The sequence below is a fragment of the Prinia subflava genome, chromosome 3, assembly GCF_021018805.1.
Source record: "Prinia subflava isolate CZ2003 ecotype Zambia chromosome 3, Cam_Psub_1.2, whole genome shotgun sequence".
NCBI classification, from domain to species: domain Eukaryota; kingdom Metazoa; phylum Chordata; class Aves; order Passeriformes; family Cisticolidae; genus Prinia; species Prinia subflava.
Window position 1 is genome coordinate 55,229,052 of NC_086249.1, and position 20,618 is coordinate 55,249,669.

At 34.2% G+C, this 20,618-nt stretch overlaps 1 protein-coding gene across 1 annotated transcript in view; it reads right to left on the bottom strand.

Annotated features, from left to right (window-relative positions):
* Window positions 1–20,618, bottom strand: part of KLHL1 (kelch like family member 1) — a 190,880-nt gene that overhangs the window by 20,701 nt on the left and 149,561 nt on the right. The window contains exon 7 of the mRNA XM_063392204.1: window positions 11,937–12,161. Coding sequence (XP_063248274.1) covers window positions 11,937–12,161 — 225 coding nt within the window. The remainder of the gene's footprint in view (window positions 1–11,936; window positions 12,162–20,618) is intronic.

The following is a 20,618-nucleotide window of genomic DNA, read 5'->3' on the forward strand; positions in this document are numbered from 1 at the left end:
TTTTTTTTTTTTTTGTTTTACTCACTCCATTTCACTTGATTTGAACTCATCAAAACGTCAGAAAGCAAGAGATCATTCAAGTTTCAGAGAATGGATTTGTTTTTTCTTGCAGAAAAATCTATCTTTAATTTTAAACAATGCAAAGTTTCCACTTTCTGTGTAGGAATGATTTTTCTATTTCAGAAAAGTAATTGATTAAAAGCTGACTTTACTTTAAAACTGTATTTATCAATGAGTTGGAACATGTTTCATCTCAGTGTTCACAGAGATGAAAAAAATTTTCCTCCAAATGAAGGTTGAACCTTATCTTCTTCTATGGAACTCATTCCCCAACTGTTTTCATTGCCTTGCCTAGAAATTCTCTCTATTCAGTCATATGTTCCAGTTATAATTTTCCAATTTTATTAAGTGGATATTAAATTGAAGTCATGATCCATATGGCTCAATATCTTATCTCAGAACACAACCAGAAAAAACATGTGGTAAGATGTGTCAGTGGTCAAATAAAAATTAGGGGATTATATGCTAATATGTGCAGTTTGGGGATGGTTTTTTGTTTACTCTAGTACCTTAATACTTTTAAATATTCTTAAATCCTGAACATAGAGGTTTACATCGTAAAAAAAATATTTACTATGATTTGTTATAATAAACATGGTTCTCCTTTTCATCTATATACTCTTCATTAAATGCAAAGTTAAATAGAAAATCAAGTTCTTTTGGGGATAAAAAATGAATCATATTCAAAGAAAGTTCAGGGGGGTAAACATTTCACACCAATTATGTGGTGGAAACACACAAATCCTCTCTCACCTAAACCAGGACACATGCATAAACAGTGTCGTTTTGTAATGCAGTGAATTTCTCAAGGAATCTATGATGCACATAAAAACACATCTCATCAGTTTTGAAATTTCCAACTTTTACTTCTTCAGATAACTTATTTGCACTTTCACTAGGATATAAAGAGTTTTCCTCAATTACTCTTTTTATCTCATTCAGTATTTTTTCCAAGTCCTTCATAGTTGAGTTTTATTCTCCTCTACTTCCTGCTGGAAATTAAGCCATTGCAATTATTTAATTCACTTTTTGTAGGAAATTTGATTTCCCCTTAATCAAAATTTTCTGCCTGCATTTTCATGGATTTTTACTATTTTTTAAATGACAATGAAAACTGCTAAGCACATTGCATTAATATAATGTTACTTTCTCTCTGCATTTCTTGTTATAAAGAGAGAAAAGTAACATTAAATAACTGAACTTTATACAGAAAACAATCTTCAATAGCTTCTCTGTTCTCATGAGAAGTCTTCTGAGTTTATACAATGCAGATAGAACCCTGTGAGATGCACAGTTCCTTCTGATTTTTTCCCCACTGCAGAAACCAATATACTGCCCTCAGTAGTTTCTGGTGTCCCTTTGTGGAAGCTGCTGCACAAACCATTGCATCAGTTGAGTTGCATCTTGTAACCTGTGTTTAGACCCACCTATCTATGAAGCCCACATTTGATTCTTATATATTCTAAGAAGCCAGGCTGGCAACATTTTAAGCTGCACAGAAGTATTTTCTTTCCCCATTATTCAGTACTTGCATCATACGTTTCAAAATATTCTAATGAGTAGTAATGATAATGTAATCCTCTCACCCAAGTAAGTACGTAAACAAATACACATTTTATGTGAGAGAGACTGTGTCTTATATGAAGAATTCAATATTACATGGACTAAAGGGTAGTCTTAAAGATGTTGCTTGTAGCCTCCTTATCACGCAGGATGGATTGCAGTACACCTCTTCTCTGACTGAAATTACTGAACAGTCCATGATAACAGCAAATAACAACACCACAATCAAAATATTTAGAGATGTATTCCCCAAGATCACAAAGCAAAATATTTTCCAGTAAAATTGATGAAGCATGACTATTCTCTTTTCTGAATGTTCCAGGTCATTTGTTTTAATAGAAGAAAAAAATTAAATTCATTGTAAGTAGTCTGTGTTGAAATGTCAGTGTTCCAGTCCTATTAGCACATTGTAGAATTCCTCCCCCTTAAAGAGCAAAGGTACTGAACTCTATATACCTTTTCTTTTTTTTAAATTGTGCGGCCAATTTCTGCTTGGTCTCTAGAGATAAGATTTTTCATCTTTTTATAGTGAAGGTACTGAACAGTATGTTAGAAGATCAGAGTTCATTTCAACTTCATGAGACAGGTTTTCGTGTTCCTTATATATCTTAAACTAATGTCAGAGTATATAATTTTGTTTTCTGTCATCTATGTACACAAGATAATAAACATCCACCTAGATTTACATTCAGAATGTAGGTACTGTAAAATATCTGCATGAATGGGCTTTTCCTGTTTCTAAATGTGATAATGACTATTTCCAGCTGACACTTGAACTCTTATTTGTCATTAAGCAAATTGCATAGATGAATAATGTTGTTAGCTTTTTCAGGAGAGTTTGCTAAGAGAAGAGAAAAGACAGAAGGCTCTCATATGTTTTCTTCCTGTACATCTTCAACAATTTGGCAAAACCAGTTTAAGGCACAAGAAAAGAAAAAATCCTCTTGGATTTAATTTTTCACACAATACTAGTGCTTTGTTACTTTCTGGCAAAAGTAATAATACATTCAGAAAGGGAGTATTTTACTCTAAGATAATAATAAAATTACCAAGGTTATTATTTATCTGAACAAAGAAACTGGAAATTGGTGGAATCAGATCTTACTTTCTTAATTTGTAGAAAATAACAACTTTGGCATTGAGGGAGTAATTTGCTCTACCTATCTTTTGATTAATTACTTTCATTTACCTGACACTGAACAGTTTGGCTTTCCTAGTTCTCATACAGTTGGAGAGCTGAACCAGCTATGAACATCTCTTTTAGGAAAGTAAGCAACTGGTTTTCTTAAGAGAAGATATGTTTTCAGCAATATCTTGAGTAGTTAAGCACAGTAAGTACACTGCAGAAAAATCTTAATGTTTTCCTAAAAAGAATTACCTGGAAAATAATTCTTCTAGGCATTTTGACTTAGGAATTTATAAAAGCAAACAGTATTCTTTCTAAACTAAATGAGATCTAAAAAATTAATTGTCCAGTTTACAATGGCAGGCATTTTCCTTTTGATTGCCTTCACAAAGCTATGCAGCAAAAATCTTATTATGCCTAATTAGGTGCTCGATCTGTACAGTTCCAATTATTTATACTTGAAAACGGGAATGGGATTTTAAATTGCTTTTCTGTAATGTTACAAAATAAAGGAGCACTGCCTATAATATTTTTAACTCTGCAGTTCCTTATCGGCATAATGGACCTAATTTTGCAGAGTAAAATTTTAAAAAGTGTCATTTTTATAAAACAATTGTAAATATAGTTTCATACCGATACTTGGATACAAAATGTCAAAGAAAAAATTATCTTTGGTGCTAGGTTTACTATAGTCTCTGCATTTTGATATTTGTAGAGAGATGAAATTTTAACTGGCAAGGATATACTTGTATCTAACAACTTTTACTTTAAATAAGGACATTAGCTTTCAAGAAGATAACAGACATACACTATATCATGACATTGAAGGTGAGAAGACATATCAGTGGTTTGTTATCCAAGTATGAAACTTGATCAAATAACATCTGGACTTTATTCTACCCATTTAAGCTCTGCATTTATGTAGTGTTCAGGTAGAAGCACATTTTTAACAATATCCTTTCTCACCCAGACACACAGAAGCATATTTATACATTTTTATATTAATTGTAATTCATATTACTTCTTTTCCTTACTCTATTATTTCACACTTTAAGTCTTAAACCACTTTTCTTCCATAGTAGTGATATCAAAGAAAGTAAAGTCCAATTTCCTTTAAATTATTCATCATGAATTAAATGATGAATTAAATCTTGTATTTAGTTCTCAAAGCTGTAATATTAACTGAGTGGGAAATAGAAATACTGTTCTTTGTATGCTGCATATGGACTGCCATAGACCGGCATTGGAATTTAGTGTGTCATTAACTGGAGAATTGGACCTGACCTACCTTCCTTAGAGAATATCCAGTGGCTCAATGTTGAAAATGCCTATTCCTATGTAAATTCACAAGTAGGTATCAAGGCTGATATAAAGTATTATAGTAATATCACTGCCCTCTTGGGCCAGAAGATATTACACCCACTTACTAATATAATGCAAATTTATGGAAGCAAAGATCTGCCTGTTGACCCTTTATTTACATTTAGTTTTGTAGATAAGACACTAGATTCTCAACTCTGCCACACTATTATCCTGAGAACATGACTCAGAAATTATTAGAAGTGTTGTTGTTATGATTTGTAACTCTTTAGTCAATTGAGTCACAATCTACTACTTAGTAAAGGTGCAAAGTACAAAGAAAAGGTACTTAATAACTCACAAAAAAAACCCCTTCAATGTTCCCCATGATTAGGAGAAAAATCCAAAGTAAAAATCTAATATACATGCAAATCACTTTTGCAGAGTTTAAAGCTCTCAGGCCTTATTGCAATCCACAGTGAAAACAGTCAGAACGGCATCCTTTTCCTGAGATTTCACATGGAAAAAAATAACAATAATTTAACTACATAGAGGAACATAGTACTAGTCAGTGTTATCTAAAAGAAAGATTCTCAAACTAATCTCCTAACAGCTGCTTCTGGGGTAAAAAATACAGCTATATCAGAACATTGCTGTGCTCTGGTAAGCCAGTCTGTTGCAGAACTCTTCCACTGAGTGCTAAGGTGGCAATAGGTTTGGGTGTTTTTGTTTGTTGGGTTTTTTGGGAGGCCATGGGTTGTGGGGCTTTCTGTGGGGTTGTTTATAGAAATCACCATATATAGATGGAGAACACGCATCTTAACTATAGCATTGCTTTTATGAGATGCTGATGTACCCAGAAAGATCTATCATTGCAGAAAAATAAGATATTTACAATAGTATCTTGAGTTGAACTTTTATGGGACATGAGTCTTTCTCAGCTGACCACAACTGATCAAAGTCATATTCCATACTGTATGGCATCATGCTCTGGAAATCTGCAGTACCACTGCCCAGCTCAGTAGAATTTGATCAGTATCATATATGTGATAGCATGAAATGCTATGATATTTTCAGTTGTCTACATGTTTTAACAAACTAGTATCTGGAAAAGTTTCCTTTATCTAGCTGTTTAGCTCTCTAATAAATACTATGCAAAAATATTATTACATCATTCAAGAATTTTTATTTAATAAATAATTGTTCCACAATATTGGGAAATTAATTAGTCTTAAATAATTACATTTTTATCATACTAATAGGGTATGACCTTATCTGTTGGTTTCAATGCTAATTCAATCTCTTCATTTTACTGACATTTCTTCCTTCCTGCCTTTCATCTCTGGCCTCCACGTTTATAAATGCCCTGACATCCAGAAAGGAATCCCAGATTCTCATGCATCCATCTCTGCAGCTCTGTACTTTTTAATCTCCAAAGATTGGTTTCTTTTACATGCAGACAACATACAAAATATCTGGATTTATTATGTTGTAAAATTAAAAAAAACCCCAAAACAAACAAACAAAACTCCCCCCAAAAACCAAACCAAACAAACAAAAAAACAGACCTAGAAAAAAAATCCCTATTTATTTTTTGCTGTGTGTTAGTATGAAGATGTAAATTTGCCATTTTTGCCTCCTTAGTCGCGCAGGAATGATGATTCATAAAAACAAGAAGCTATCATGCAAGATACAGAGAAGGAAGAACAAAGATCCTTTTTCTCTTCTACATTTTTATAGTTTATTTTACAGCTACCATGGATTGGAGTGTTAAGGCTAGACCAAGCTTTTATTTATATTTCTAATCTATTTCAATGGTTTCTACTCCTCCCAGAATGATTTCTGACAGATTTTATCTCCACAGACAAACATGTGTTTATTGGGGATTAAGCACTATCTAAAACAACATCATTGCTTAACTGCCATGGCAAAAGTTTTTAAAAGGGAAGATGAAAGTTCAGCTCTCACTGAATTCAAAATTATCTTTCAAATAAGGTCTGAAGAGAGATATCATTCATCATTAGATTTTCAGTGTTGAGTAAGCAGTAATCTATGTTATGTTTCATGAAAGAGGTAAAACTCAGATAGCCTGGACAGTTAATAGTTTTGGTACTTCGCCGTGTATCTGATATACTCTGCTCATGAATCCTATGTTTTCCTGGTGGAACTGTTTTAAAAATCGGCTAGTAGCACTCATTCTTCAAAGGCTTTGTTTCCTAACAAACCTTATTTGGCATAATATAAAGTAGAGGTGATTCCCATATTAAGCTCATAAAATGCATCTTTAATATACATAATATTTATTGCAATGACTTGTTCATTATAAATTTGTAGTATCAAATATGTGTTACCTATGTGTTTCTCCTTCAGTTGTTTCAGTGTAATTCGATACTGGGTTTGCTGTTATGGATTTATTAAGGTTTCTAATATCTGATACTTTTTCTGATATTGTACTGCAGGCTTATTTTAAAATGCTATTGAAATTTTACAAATTTATAGTTAGAAATTATTTTATTTAATTCATCAATGGAGAGCAATGAGATTAAAAATATCTGCTTCATGTCAATATTTATATAGAGAAACGTTATTATACAGAATAATTATTTTTCCAACTTAATGAAGGAATAATTCTACCAGAAATTACTAAACTGGCAAGCAGTTCCATTGATACTATGATGCTGCTAGCCCCTTCAGATATTATGTACTTCATTAGTGTGCTAGCTAATATAAATAGAAGTGTTCATAAAAATTTAATATATTTTTTTGGTTTTGTTTTGTATCTTAAATAGTTTTTTCAAGAATCTATGTTTTTGGTATCTCTCAAGTCACACACTCATACAGGCATAAATAACCAATATAACATCTTTGTCTTTCTTTTTTAAAAGTGCCAGTGCAACTGGAATCTAAGTTATTTTTGCATTACCAGTTTCCCAGTTTCCAGTCTACTCAATAGTATTTGTTGTACCTTGAGAAGCAGGAACTACTCCTAAGCCACAAATCATTTAATCCGAAATATGCCACATCTATTTTTCCCACAGAAATCAGATTATACCTTTTCAGTTGTTCTACTCCAGTGTACATATACCTACTTAGGAAGCTGAATCCTACACAAATTCTTAGATCTTTAAAACTGTGGAGTTGTATTTATGCCCTAAGATTTCACACAATGTAAAACTATTTGATGAACAATAACTCCTTTTGAAAATACAAACATTAATTGTAAAGCATTTCATTAATTTTGAAACAATGAAGTAGTCAACACTTGAATACTTTTAAAAGTAGATAAAATATTTTCTAAATTCTCATTTAGTGACCTAAAAATATACAGGCTTATAATAATTATTTTTTATATCTAGGTTTTTTTTTTTATATTATTTATATTACCTATATTTATACATGTATTTTACTTCTGAGATTTACTATGTAGTAAGAATACTAATAGTTCAGTTTCTCCACAATCTTTCCCTCTATTAGTATTTCTCCAGACTATTTGAAAGGTACAGAAGAATCCCTGTATTTTTCCAAAGAAATTCTTTTCCTACCCTCTGACTCATGAGTTCGACTCTAAAGCAGTAAGCATGAAAGTTGAAAATTAAGCTAGGTCTAAGAAGCACAGTGGGTCATTCCCTTTCAGTGAAATATAAAAACAGACCTTTGTGCAAACACATAGTGCCATTTGATATTTTGTCAACAATAGCTCAGATATTCTGGGATGTTTTATCTTATAACTCCCTAACTACAGGTATTCTCTTTCCACTTCTGAGTTTTGGACTTAGTCTTTTAGATATTCATTCCTGCAGATACCAGTTTCATGACAACCACATTATAAGCAAGTATTCACTCTAAATTCAAGCATACCCCTTAGGTCCTTTAAAATGCATTTATATTACATATTTAGGCTCTTCAGAACAACTGATTGAAGCCTAATCCACTATATAAACTGAGAATTGGAAATTCTTTAGGTCTTCTATGACCATTCACTCTGGGTAGAGTGAATTCTATCTACCCTAGGCCTATATTCTATGTAAATAAATCCAAGGCTTTTCCTTATTACATTAATAAGGTTAATAATTAATAATATTAGCTATTAGTATTTTTACAGTGTTGTCACTCAGATGATTACAACTGGCAAGATTCTCTCTTCCACGAGGGAGGAGGAAAAATATCTAAGTTGCCTCCACTCTAAGCTGTACAGGATTTTATGAAGTAATACCATGTCCTGTCAGCCTCCTTGCCATGCTGTTCATCTTGCAGATAGGTGTTTGTCTATGGATAGTGAGAGCAGTATATTTCCAAAGCCAAAACCTAAAATAGAAGCTTAGACACACTTTACATAGTTCATAAAAAAAGAAGACAATTTAGAATACCTACCTGAAAAGACTGCTGTTCACCCTTAATTATACTGGAAACCTAATTTTCTCACGGTGGCACTTAAGTTGTCTTTTCTGTAAAGACTAGTACCAATCTTTTTAGCTTTTTGGTTTCTTTCTTTAAAAATCACAGTTTCACTGGATTTGATATCTAATATTCTAGTTAGTCTATCATTGGTTCCATATTTCCTTTCTCTCTCCTCTTCTACATAGACTATTAAGTTAAGCACAGAAATTGAAAAAGTGGATACAGAATTGCTTCATAAAACTGCTCAATTTATAAACCACAATCCGTTTTACATTTTTCACATCTTTGTTCTTTCATTCTCTTTCTTCCTTTCCTATATGGAATTTGATTTGGGCTTCCTGTTTTTCAGGCTTCACCTTTCCCATATTTAATGTTTGCCTTTCACCACCTTTCTGGTGTCTTATTGGTCTTTCATGTTCCATTCTCTTTTATGGACTACTCAGCAGAGATATTAGAATCACCATTACCTTAAATAATAGTTTTGGATCCCACAGTTTGCCCTTTCTTTTTTGTACTTTAGTACCACTTATTTCAAACACTGCCATTAAAAGATCTTTCACTCATCTTCAATTGGCAGCTTTGAAACTGCCTAACATATCACTTCTTACACTATGGACTTTCACTACAAGGCCTGTCAACTTTTATTTCCTCATTTCTACATGTATCACCTTCTAAGCACATGGTTCTATCGAAGATCGTATGAAGACAGGATAAAGTGAATTGTATTACCTGGTTGTGTCCTTAGTTACAATGGGGTGCATCTGCCAATTTTTTGGTATGTCAATAAAAATACATCCATGTAAAGGATGGCTGCTTATTTCTATCCTGTATACAAAATCCAATTCAAACTGTTCTAGCATTATTACTACATGGATATAAAACAATTTTTAAAAAGAGATGTATTACTTCCAATTAACTTTCAATACAAAAAATATTTTTACTAAAAGTAAAGTAAAATAACTTTATGGGATACTAGAAAAAATAAAATTAAAAAAGCAGTTAAATTCTAGTAACTAAACTTCTCCAGTAATAATGTGATTAGTTCATAATTCCAAATAAAGAATGCCTTTCTAATGCCTCCCAAACAACTGCATTGAGTTTAGACTTCTTTCCTCATTTTACATGTTGTTTACAAAAAGCCTGAATTACTTCAATATAAAAATTTAAAAATTATTTTATAGTAAGCAAAAAGAAAACCCCTCAAATGGTCAAATGCCTAGTTTGTCCCATTTTTCCTACTATAGAAAACATACCAGTTTTTCTCCAGTCATAACCTCAGCATTTCTCAGTTTAAACTATGTTGGTATTTTTTAAATCTGTTGACCAAGAGCATCTTTTTTATTTTTTTTTAAAAGGATCACCAACAGTTTTCATTCATAGGTTCATCTCTTTTGTCACTGAGACAAATATTTTCTCTGTTGAGCATACCCTAATGCTGTATTACTGCTTTCCTGAACTCATTGCATTTTTACCACCCTGGGGAACAGCATCTGTAAAATTCTGGCATATTGGCAGAAGTGGCATGTTGTATTTTTGCATGTAATTCAGGTATGTTCTCATGTATTTTCCAGTATAGAATTAAATTTAAACTTAGGAAATAGTTTGAAATCAGTGAGACATTTAGTGCCATGATGCCATCTGATATAGATTCCCATCGCTATTTTCTACTGTAAGACTTGTTTAACAGCAACAGTACATATGCATGTTACAAGTGTCCACTGACATAACTGAAGGGCAGGAAAGTGTGGTCATTTTGTGCAGTATTGACGCAATAGTAGAATAAAAGACTTGCTGATTGCAGCTCAGGGGAATGGACAGGATAACACAGTGTGTCGCGTGAGTCAACACAGGCAGGCAGAAAACTGCTGGAATGCAAAGAGGATATTTATGCAAAGAGGAATGCAAAGGATAATTTGTTTCCTATTTATTACCTTCCTAACCAGAGGATGCCAAAGCAACACCCAGGCAGAGACACACAAGCAGGAACACAGAAACATAGTCCAACCCTAGCAGGTGGCCAGGCTGCTGTTTGCACCCCTTTACCAAGCACCCACACACGCATAGTTTACCACTGGCTAGGATCTCCTCTGGGCTTTTTATGACCTCTGAGCTTGATCTCTCTCCCAAAACAGGGAGCTCAAACACATCCATAAGCTTCTCCAAACACCTGTGTATCTTTACACAGAAATTTTACTTCTCAAAACAGAGATAGACAGCAGTAGACATAATATATATGTGGGGTTCCCACACTGTTATTCTTCAGGCCTTGGCATTCCAGGCTGCAAGGCTACCTGAGCAAATCTGCTATCCTCCTCACCATTCTCCTGCTTTTAACACTTCTATCCCTTACACAACTCTGTGAGAGTCTGAGATGTTAATGGTTAATGGTTCAAACATTTGCCCATTTGTGGACATGGTAGGGTGCTTTGCAGGGTTCACATCCCTCGAGGGGTAGGAGGTGAATTTTTTGGGTGGGTGATGGTGAAGCCTCTGGTGTGCATAAATCATGAAGGGTGACCACCCACCACTGGAGGTCAATAAGAAGAAGACCTAGTGGAGGCAGGATAGTTCATTTTATCATGACAGTGTCCTCCCTTACACAAGCTGGTTCAGATGTAAAATTCCTCCTCCCACGCTCCAGGCACCTTACCCCCTTGGAAGGTCAGATTCACACAGAACATTGACATTCACACATAGGAATGGGAGTCTTCATCCCTTCTGATGGCTCAACTATGTTGATGTGAGAGGCAGCTGTCATGTCATAAACTATTAAAAACCTTCCCCTGAAAGCACCTCCAGTCTCATTTCAGTGTGGATCAACACATCATCTACAGTGTTGCAAAAGACAGTGTAAAACTCCCCTCCATTGAATTCTGTTTTGTGTGCTCCCCTCAATGCCAATGGATCAAGACTGTGATCACTTCAAACAAACCTAAATTGCAACCATCTAGTCTCATTATTGATCCACAGTTGGTAATACCTTTCTACTCCTTTCTTTCTTTTTCTTTATTTTCCATATATATTTTATTAAATGTTATTTTTATGCTTTTATATTTTATATATATATATGAAATATATTACTACAGATAATAATAACCAAAATGGCTACATACCTGTTTCCTATTGCAAACAAATAATTCTAAAATAAACCCTACATGTGTATATTTACAAACACTGATCATTCAGTGTGGTCTAACTGCCCCAAGGGATCTATTAACAAGACCCTGGGTTATCCTTGCCTTCTGCAGCAGGTCATATCAGTGTCTTCCATTTCTGTTTTTCATGGCTTTTCAATAATTCTATCACAACACATGGTTTTAGCAGAACAGATAATGAACAGTTGAGTTTTCTATACCTTGTAACAACAGTATTGCAAAGCCCAGTTATTGTTACTGGTCAGAATGCTACCATAGCTTAAACTGAGTTTTCCATTAAAAGTTACATAACCAAAGAAAAATGTTGCATGCTTTAAAAATATTTTTTTTCTTACCTAAGCCATGTCTATGTGTTGACATAGGTGGTAGCACAGTCCAAGCCTTGGTCTTTGGGTTGTAACATTCAACAGTGTTTAATGTCTTTAAACCATCCCGGCCTCCAATGACAAACAGCTTGTCATCGATGACAGCAACACCAAACTGAAGCCTCCTGCCATTCATTACTCCAGCCTGAATCCAAATGTTTGTTCTGAGATCATACTTTTCAATAGTTGTAGCTCCTAATGAGACAGAAAAGCAGAACTACAAATATCAAAATTATAGATGTATTTAAATTAATGCTTAAGGGAATAACTTAATAATTCATCTGAAAAGTAGCCAGTGGTTTATTTTAACATACACATAAAAGTGCTTCACTTTCAAAGTTTAAATATCCTACAGAAAAAAAATCAACGTAATTATGAAACTTTACTCTTCATAACTAACCCTTTGGATTATAATAAAATGTTATAATTCTAGGGAAAATAATTCTGTTAGGATTCATTCATTCTGTGGAACCAACAAGCAAAGAACCAAGTTCAAACGAACATCATGAAAGCAATAGTTTTGTTATCTGGACTTAAAAAGACATAATTCAAATTCAATTTGTATATAAGTGGAGCAGAGGAGCAATAATGTACACTACAACTGGATGTATTAAATTCCCTCCCAGTTTTATTAAGCCACAAGATTTATAAAGCAAATTTTGCATTCAATTTAGAGAATCTTTTGACCCTAGTTTAAAACAGACAGCTGTAAATCCATTAATACTTAGATTTGAAAGAACAAAATATACAGTTTATTTGACACAGTTTCTTGGAGGTGCTGCAGGGCATATCATAATGATGCATATTAATGAAGTTTTAATGCTAAGTTTGAGTTGCCACAATATTTTATTACACACCGAGCATCTAATCCAGGAGTTCCTGGACTGCTTGAATTCTGTTTATCCAATAAAGTCCCTTGCTAATTTCTAATGATGATGATAATGATGATGAGGATGATAGGATGCTATAATACCAACAATAAAAATGGCAATGAGAATAATGACAAAAATCACAACACAAAGTGAAATAGATGTCAGTCCTATAAAATCATTATTATCAGGAACATGAATATAATAGATTCTAGACTGCAATTTAGACAAGAAAAGAAGACCTCTTAAACAACAGTATTTTGATTGCAATGACTGCAATAGTAACATTCAAAATAGAAAAATCTTTAAACAAAAAGGTGGTGGAGCAACTGAAAGGTATCAGCAGAGATTTTAGGATATCTTTAATTGCAGATTATTGAGATTTTCTTTTTATAATATTTAGACTGTTCTTCATTCCCATACATATGATCAAATATTCACACAGCTTATTCTATAAAAGAGAATAAATTTCTACCTTTCCTAGGAAGAATACTGGGGATTTCTGACAAAGGAATAGGTTCTTTTCATTAGCTCAACTGTTTTGATTTTGAAAGTAAAAGGATTTTCTGCACCAAGGAGAGGAGGCAAAATCTTGATACCAATAGGATTTTACTAGACAAATTAGTTAGCTATTTAAGAGTCAGGACCTCTGGGTAAAAAAAATCAATACCATATTGGAATATTGATTTTTCATCTATCATATACTTTATGGCTTGAATATATTCGCATATAATTCTCTCAGAATGAAAGTATTATTACAGTGCCAAATGCTGATATCAAAAATTTGCTCTGAAACAGAGTAAAAGCAGAAGCTCCAAAGTATCCAGGGGTGCATCAAACACAGCACAAACAGGGCCATTGCTTTATCTTGATGTCAATGCCTTTGAGCTACTTTTGCTAAAACCTCCTATCACTGAGTAAAGACTACGAAAAATCTGTTTTCCCATTTTTTAGGAATCTTAATTCAAAAGGACAGCAGTGTCATTCTTAGATTCTCTCACAGCCTTTTCTGTTAATTCTATATTGAGCTTAAGGACTTGACTTATGGTAAGACTACTGGAGCTTAGAAATTCATAAACATCAAGATTTTAGGGAAATTTCTTGGAAATCTGATTTAGCATTTAAGCAACAGGTTATATTTTATAACTTTGAGTAGTAGTTCTGTCTTTGCCAGAAGTCTAAGTGGATCATAGAATTGTAGAATTGCAGAATCACTTAGGTTGGAAAAGACCTTTAAAATCATTAAGCCGCTAACCCAGCACTGCCAAATCCTCTGCTAAACCCCAAGTGCCATATCTACATATCTTTTAAATACCTACAGGGATGGAGACTCCATCACTTACCTGGGCGATTGCAATGCCTAATAACACTTTCACTGAAGCAATTTTTCCTCACATCCAATCTAAACCTCCTCTGGTGCAATTTGGGGCTATTTCCTGTTGTCCTATCAATTGTTACTTGGGATAAGAAACTGCCACCCACCTTGCTACAACCTCCTTTCAGGAAGTTGTAGAGACTAATAAGCTCTTCCCTGGGCCTTTTTTTTTTTTTTTTTTTTTTTTTTCCCAGGATAAGGAATCTCAGTTCTCTCAGCCACTTCTCACAAGACTTGTACCCCAGACCCTTCACCAGCTTCCTTGCCTTTCTCTGGACATACTCCAGGAGCTCAGTGTCTTCTTGCAGTGCGTGGCTCAGAATGGACACAGGATTTGATGTGCAGCCTCACCAGTGCTGAGCTCAGTGGATATATAATCAACAATTACATTGCAGGACGATGAGTCACTCTGCTGCCAGATCTGGAGGGAATATAGAGTACGCCATGTGCAACTATCAGAGAGAGGGACAGAACCCTTTTATCACTTCTAAGGTGGGATCAGTATCTAGGTTTTTAAACCACCATGCTATGGTGCAGTGAAGGAACAGTCACTCACCCAGATGCTGGTTCCAGTGGCAAGCAAACATGGGTAGCATCACATCCAGATGAGATAAGAAAGTCCTCTCCTCTCTGCCATAACTAGTGGATGGCAGTCAGCAGAGCCAACTCCTAACTGAAACAACTTCCAAACTGTGCAAACTCAAGGAAATGAGCTGTGTTGGTTAACACTGCCTACCCCAGTCTGTATAGGCCGTGAAAGGATGTCTTAGCAATGTCAGAAATCTGTAGACAAGGACTTTGTTCTAATCCCCATGAACAAACCAAAGTAATTCTAATTACATGTTTCAGAAAACCAGAAAATCCAAGAACATGAGGATGGAAGGAAGCACTTGGGAAGTGACTGGTATATATTTTTATGGAAATAGGAGATACAGGCTTAATGTGAAGATATGAATAAATAAATAAAGGAAAAATATATTATTCATTTTGAGCTGAATCATATCTGCCGATTATGCAGAGATAGATACATTTGCCTACAAAACAAAATAGATGGAATACCACAGAACAAGTAACACATGCATAGATCCAAATAAAAATACTAACTATATTAAAAAGTACATGAAATTACATTTTTAAAAAAATTCTATTATTTTTTCCTTCACTTGCATATCACTAGTGCTTTTTGAGGGGTCTAATGGTAAAAAGGAAATAAATTACTTACTAGACTGTCTTTAAGATAGTGGGTATCAAACTCTAAAGATGAAAGAAAAAACCATACAGAATATTGAAGATTTTATAATAAAAGTACCACACACCTGGACAATTCCTCTATACGCACACAAACATGCACAAAATCATATTTTTCAGATGGACAGAGCTCTAGAACTGACTAATTTCAGGATGTAGCACTGAAGACAGAGTATATGAAAAAGACAGTGAGGTGAAACAATTATTTTAATAGCTATTTGCATGATAAAGAAAAGTGTGTAGTAAATTAAAAAACTATTCCATGACTGTGGCAGCACAAATAATTTCTGGTAAGAATATAATGATTTTTTTTATGTTCTGGATATATTTCAACTTTTTTGTTTTGTTTTTTTTTTTTCCCTAACTTCAATTCTACTTAGGATCCAGCTGGGCATGGGATGAAATTAGTTCTGTGTATTGTGCATATGGGCATTATAAACCCTGATTAATCAAGGTCTATAAAGTAATGAGAGACCTACAGAGAAAGAAAACTTCAGAAATGAAATGTCATAGATGATCAGGGTAATTTTGCATTAATGTCCAACTGCTGCTGACAATTCCTCTGTGTATGCAGCAGGGATGAAAATGATCCTACCACCCCATGTTTCTGATGAAACAGTAAAGTACTAGCTCTCCTTTTTTCACCTTTATCTACAGAGCAGTACACTATTGCACTAAAAATAAATTTCTATTTTTTTTGTTTTAGTTGTGATTTTTAAGCACGTGAATTTGTGAAATTGTTTTGATGAAACCCTTCAAATGATCCTCTTAAACTCTAAATCCTCTAAATCTTCTCTTAAACTTTGTCTTTTTCTAAAATCAGCATGTTTCATTTCCTTGCTAATGACTTACAAATCAAGATTTTTGTATAAACCTAATTGTCACTCTCACATTTTCAATCATAGCTGATGACTGAAAGGTCATTGATTAAAAAGAATATTTGAATAGCAATATTATTTGCAACCTAATATTTTAAGTCAAATGCAGATATACCTAGAAACCTGTCCTTCAAAGATATTTTAAGTATTTTTGAACAAGCTGACATAGGCTACATGAAGTAATGAAGGTTGTCTGAGACCATGAATGCAATGTGCTGATTTTAGCTAGGTATAAATGCCGGACTTTTCATACGAAGTGAAAATTGCTTCAGAAGCAATGAAAATCCCAAACATATCCCCCTTGCTGAACTATCTTTGTATTTGATATAAACATTTGCACATAAAAGTACTTATTTTTTCCTTATTGATAGAATGATTCAGTATTAAACCCATGAAGAAGGGTAGGAGTTCTATATTTATCACCAGAAAATTTCTACTTTTTTTTCCCCGTTACACTTTCTGCTGATTTTGCTATTACTAAAGCTGTTGCTGACATGTACCCTGATCATTTTGTTCAAGATTTAGAGATGCTGCTGTGAGTAGGCACAAGATGATGACCTTGATCTAGTGATCTGCAGCATTACATTTTGCACTGAGAAGATGGTGACTCAAGTGGAACGAACATAACCTAAGGAGGTTACTGATGCAGATACCAATGAGAATATTTTGGTAAAGAAATAGCTATACAGAAAACGGTAGCATAGGGTAGCAGTTCATCACTTCGTAATAAGACTGCTGGAAATTTCTTTAAGAAGTCCAAAAATCTATAACATGTATACAAAAAAGAATCTTACAGTTTTTCTTACTGAAAATATGTTTTAAAATGTCAGAAAGATTTGCCGTATAGTGATATGAAGCAAAAAATCAGAGAACCTTTGGGTATATTCAATTATTCTATATGAGCCAAATTCTCAAAAACCAGTACAACCTTTTTTTCCACTAATCTTTATATTTTTGAGAGTATCAGAACTTATAGCTTTTCAACAGTGATTTTAGGCAATGCCTTTGGTGTTGTGCACTTTGTTTTATAATATAGTGTTATGTGTTATTACATAAAATATTAATGGTTTATTTTATATTTTTTGTAGTCTAAAACTTGCAGAAGTTCCTTTTATTAATGATTTATATAATGCAGTATGATAGTCTACTTTTGCTCAGCAACAAATTCACGCCTCTTCTTTAAAAACAATTCTGTTCCCACTGAAAATTGTGCAAATAATGTGTTAAAAATAAAAACGAAAGTTCTACATATGGACAGATGCAAATTCTAGGGGAAATTCATATTCTGCAGGAGGGGTGTGCACCCACTGGAGCTCCCACCAGTGGGGAGCAGGTGATGGTGACCTATACAAACTGTGAATCTGTGTTTGCACATCTGTGTACATGTGTATTTGTAACTAGAACCTTAATATTCAAGAAGAATGTTAAGAAATTCAAAGTTGTAAATTCATATTTTTAAGGTGTCTAGTATTGCAGTTTGTCTACTGCATGACTGATATTGATTCTAAACACATGATTCATCTGATTGGCAGTTCATTAGGTAGCATAATGAAATCAATAAGCTACTTTGGTCAGGATTTGGTTTAAATAACGTGAACTGAGAATTTGGTGCTGCAACAGTACCAGTTTCCCATTACCTCCAGCCTTTTTTCATTATTTTTCATTATAGCTGTAGAGATTCTCATTCACACTGCTTAGCCCTTAGCTCAGTTTCTGGTAGATTCTATTTTGCTGCAATTACTTCCCTCTAAGTTAAGCCTGCTGAAAAGGGTGCTATTCCTACCTTCATGGGTAGGACCCAGACAATGCTGATTGGATTCTATATGGTGCCGTCTGTAGTTTAAAAAGGCAATTGTGTTTATTTGGTTTTCCAGTCCAGAGTGTTAAAAATAAGGTGAAACCTCTACTAAAGATTACTTGGATATTCTTGTACTTGAAAATAGAGACTTTTGGAGCATTTCCTAAAATTTGACAATGACATTTGTCAGGTGGCTGGAGGTGCAAGCTAGAGCCGGGGGACTGCACTGGGAGGTGGCACCATTTTTTAAGTCTTATCCAGTGACTATTGAGGGTTGTTCCAGCACTGAATTGTTTCCACCAGCAGAATTTGTGGTGGTTTACTATAAAGTCAATATCATTAGGTGGCAACCATTAATGAAACTTCAGTGGTCAGGGAACAGAAATTTGCTGGTCTACAGAAAAGATAAGTTTTCTAATAGTATAGAAGTTCTCTAAATTATTAATCTGCCAGGCACGTGTCTTCTCTAGATCACACACAAAGTGTTTTTTGTTTTTTTTTTTAATGTGCATTTTAATAGGATATCTGCACTGGAAATGTCAGACAATAGAATAAGTTGCAGGGAAGTAATGAGCAGGAACAGAGGGTTGTTCTTGGGATAATAATCCCCCTAACACACCCACGATGCAGAAGCCTCTTGCGCTGTCTGCATAATCCTGTAGTTCGTACTAACAGAAGGGAATTCCAGGGCAACAGATTGACAAAATAAGAAGTTTGTGGAATGATAAATTTATCTTGTATGTGATAACTTTTGCTCCTCTCTCACATTTGAAGCCATGGAGGCTTCAAGTAGTCCACTTCAGGATCTTCATTTTATTTCAAACTGTGAGTGAATCAGCAGTTTCAGAAGATAATTACACTGAAAAAAAAAAAAAAAAAAAAAAAAAAAAAAAAAAAAAAAAAAAAAGCTAGAAACTTAGTGATATAAAATAAGCACTGAAAAAGTACCAGATGGTGTTAAAATATGAGTTACTTTTTTTCTATTCTGAAATGCACTGCTAAATCAAAGTACTTTAACTGCTAATTAGCCTGTGAGAATGAATGTTTTGGAACATATTGAAAATCATAGCAGTGAAAAGAAGGAAGTAATCATGTTAATACTTATAAGAACTGGACGAGAAGAGAATTTTAGTGTGATTTATACATTTCATTATCTCATTAGTGATTAGCCAGTGTATTTCATATTCCTCTGGTGAAGTAATTAGCCAAGCTCTACTTTTACTCTACAATTACATTAACACATTGAAGAACCACAGAACAATTGAGGTTGGAAGGGACCTCTGGAGGTCATCTCTTCTCTGGGCTGAGCAGCCCCAAATTTCTCAGCCTCCCTTCACAGGAGAGATGCTCAAGTCCTTTCATCACCTGTTTGAGATGCTGTTAAAGGACTGACCAGTATTTCCAGTGAGATCTGACCAGAGAGGAAGATGTAAGCAATTTGATGACTGAAAACAGAAGGGATAGAGGGGTATTTAAACCTCAAATACTGGTATTTTCCCCTTTTTTTTTTCTGATAACTGTTCCAAAAAGACTGTTTCCTTATTCTTGATGTAGCCTCAGTCCTCAAAGAGATGTACTGCATTACCTTAGCAGCAAGGTATGTAAAGTGACCTCTCATGGTACCACCTGCCAGGGGAGAAATCCAATGGGAACATCTCTCACCACTGCAGTGAGTATTGAGGCTTTCTCAGTGCCTTCAAGAGAAACCAAAAGCAAATGGAAACAGGGAAAAGTAGTCCCTCATATCTTCATCTTTGATAACAGTACATGCTTTAAAATTCCCATGCAAGGTCTGCCAGGGAGCAGGCAGTGGATGGAGAGGGTGGCTGCTCTGTACAGCTTCCTATGCTCCCTAATTCTGTTTCCAGGGATCAAATCTGCACATGTAACTTTGCTCTTTCCAAATATCTGAACAATTGTTAGGCAGATGTGTGGGGCAAAATTATGCCAAGTACTTTTCTGCCAAGCTGCTGTCCCACTGGGTTGCCCTCAAATTATACTGGTTCCAGAGGTTGGTCTTCTCAGGAATAGGAACAGAAAGAGGCAGAGGACTTTGTGCTTTCCCATATTGAACTTCATGAGGTTACTTCCTGTTGTTTCATTAGTTATGGTTTCTCTCTCCAGAATGCTTTGTTGTTAGCTAAATATAAGATAGATAGATAGATAGATATTTTTTGAAACATTTAATTTTGTTTTCTGTTTCTTATTGTGAGAATCAAACTAAAAATCAGACTCTTTTTAGTTTATCAAACATATATTTAATAATGAGCTCCTGGGCTATATTAAAAAGTATGAATTTCTGCAAAAGATAAATTAATTCTCCTAAAATCCATGGCATGGTTTTCTGTTTTAAAAAGTAATGGATTTCTTCTTTTTATTTTCTTTTTTAACAGCTAACTCTTAAAACTGTTACAGCTTTTCTGTTTAAGGAACCTATAAAGAAAAGTAAGTTTCAATGCATATTTGCAATGCAGACACTGAAAA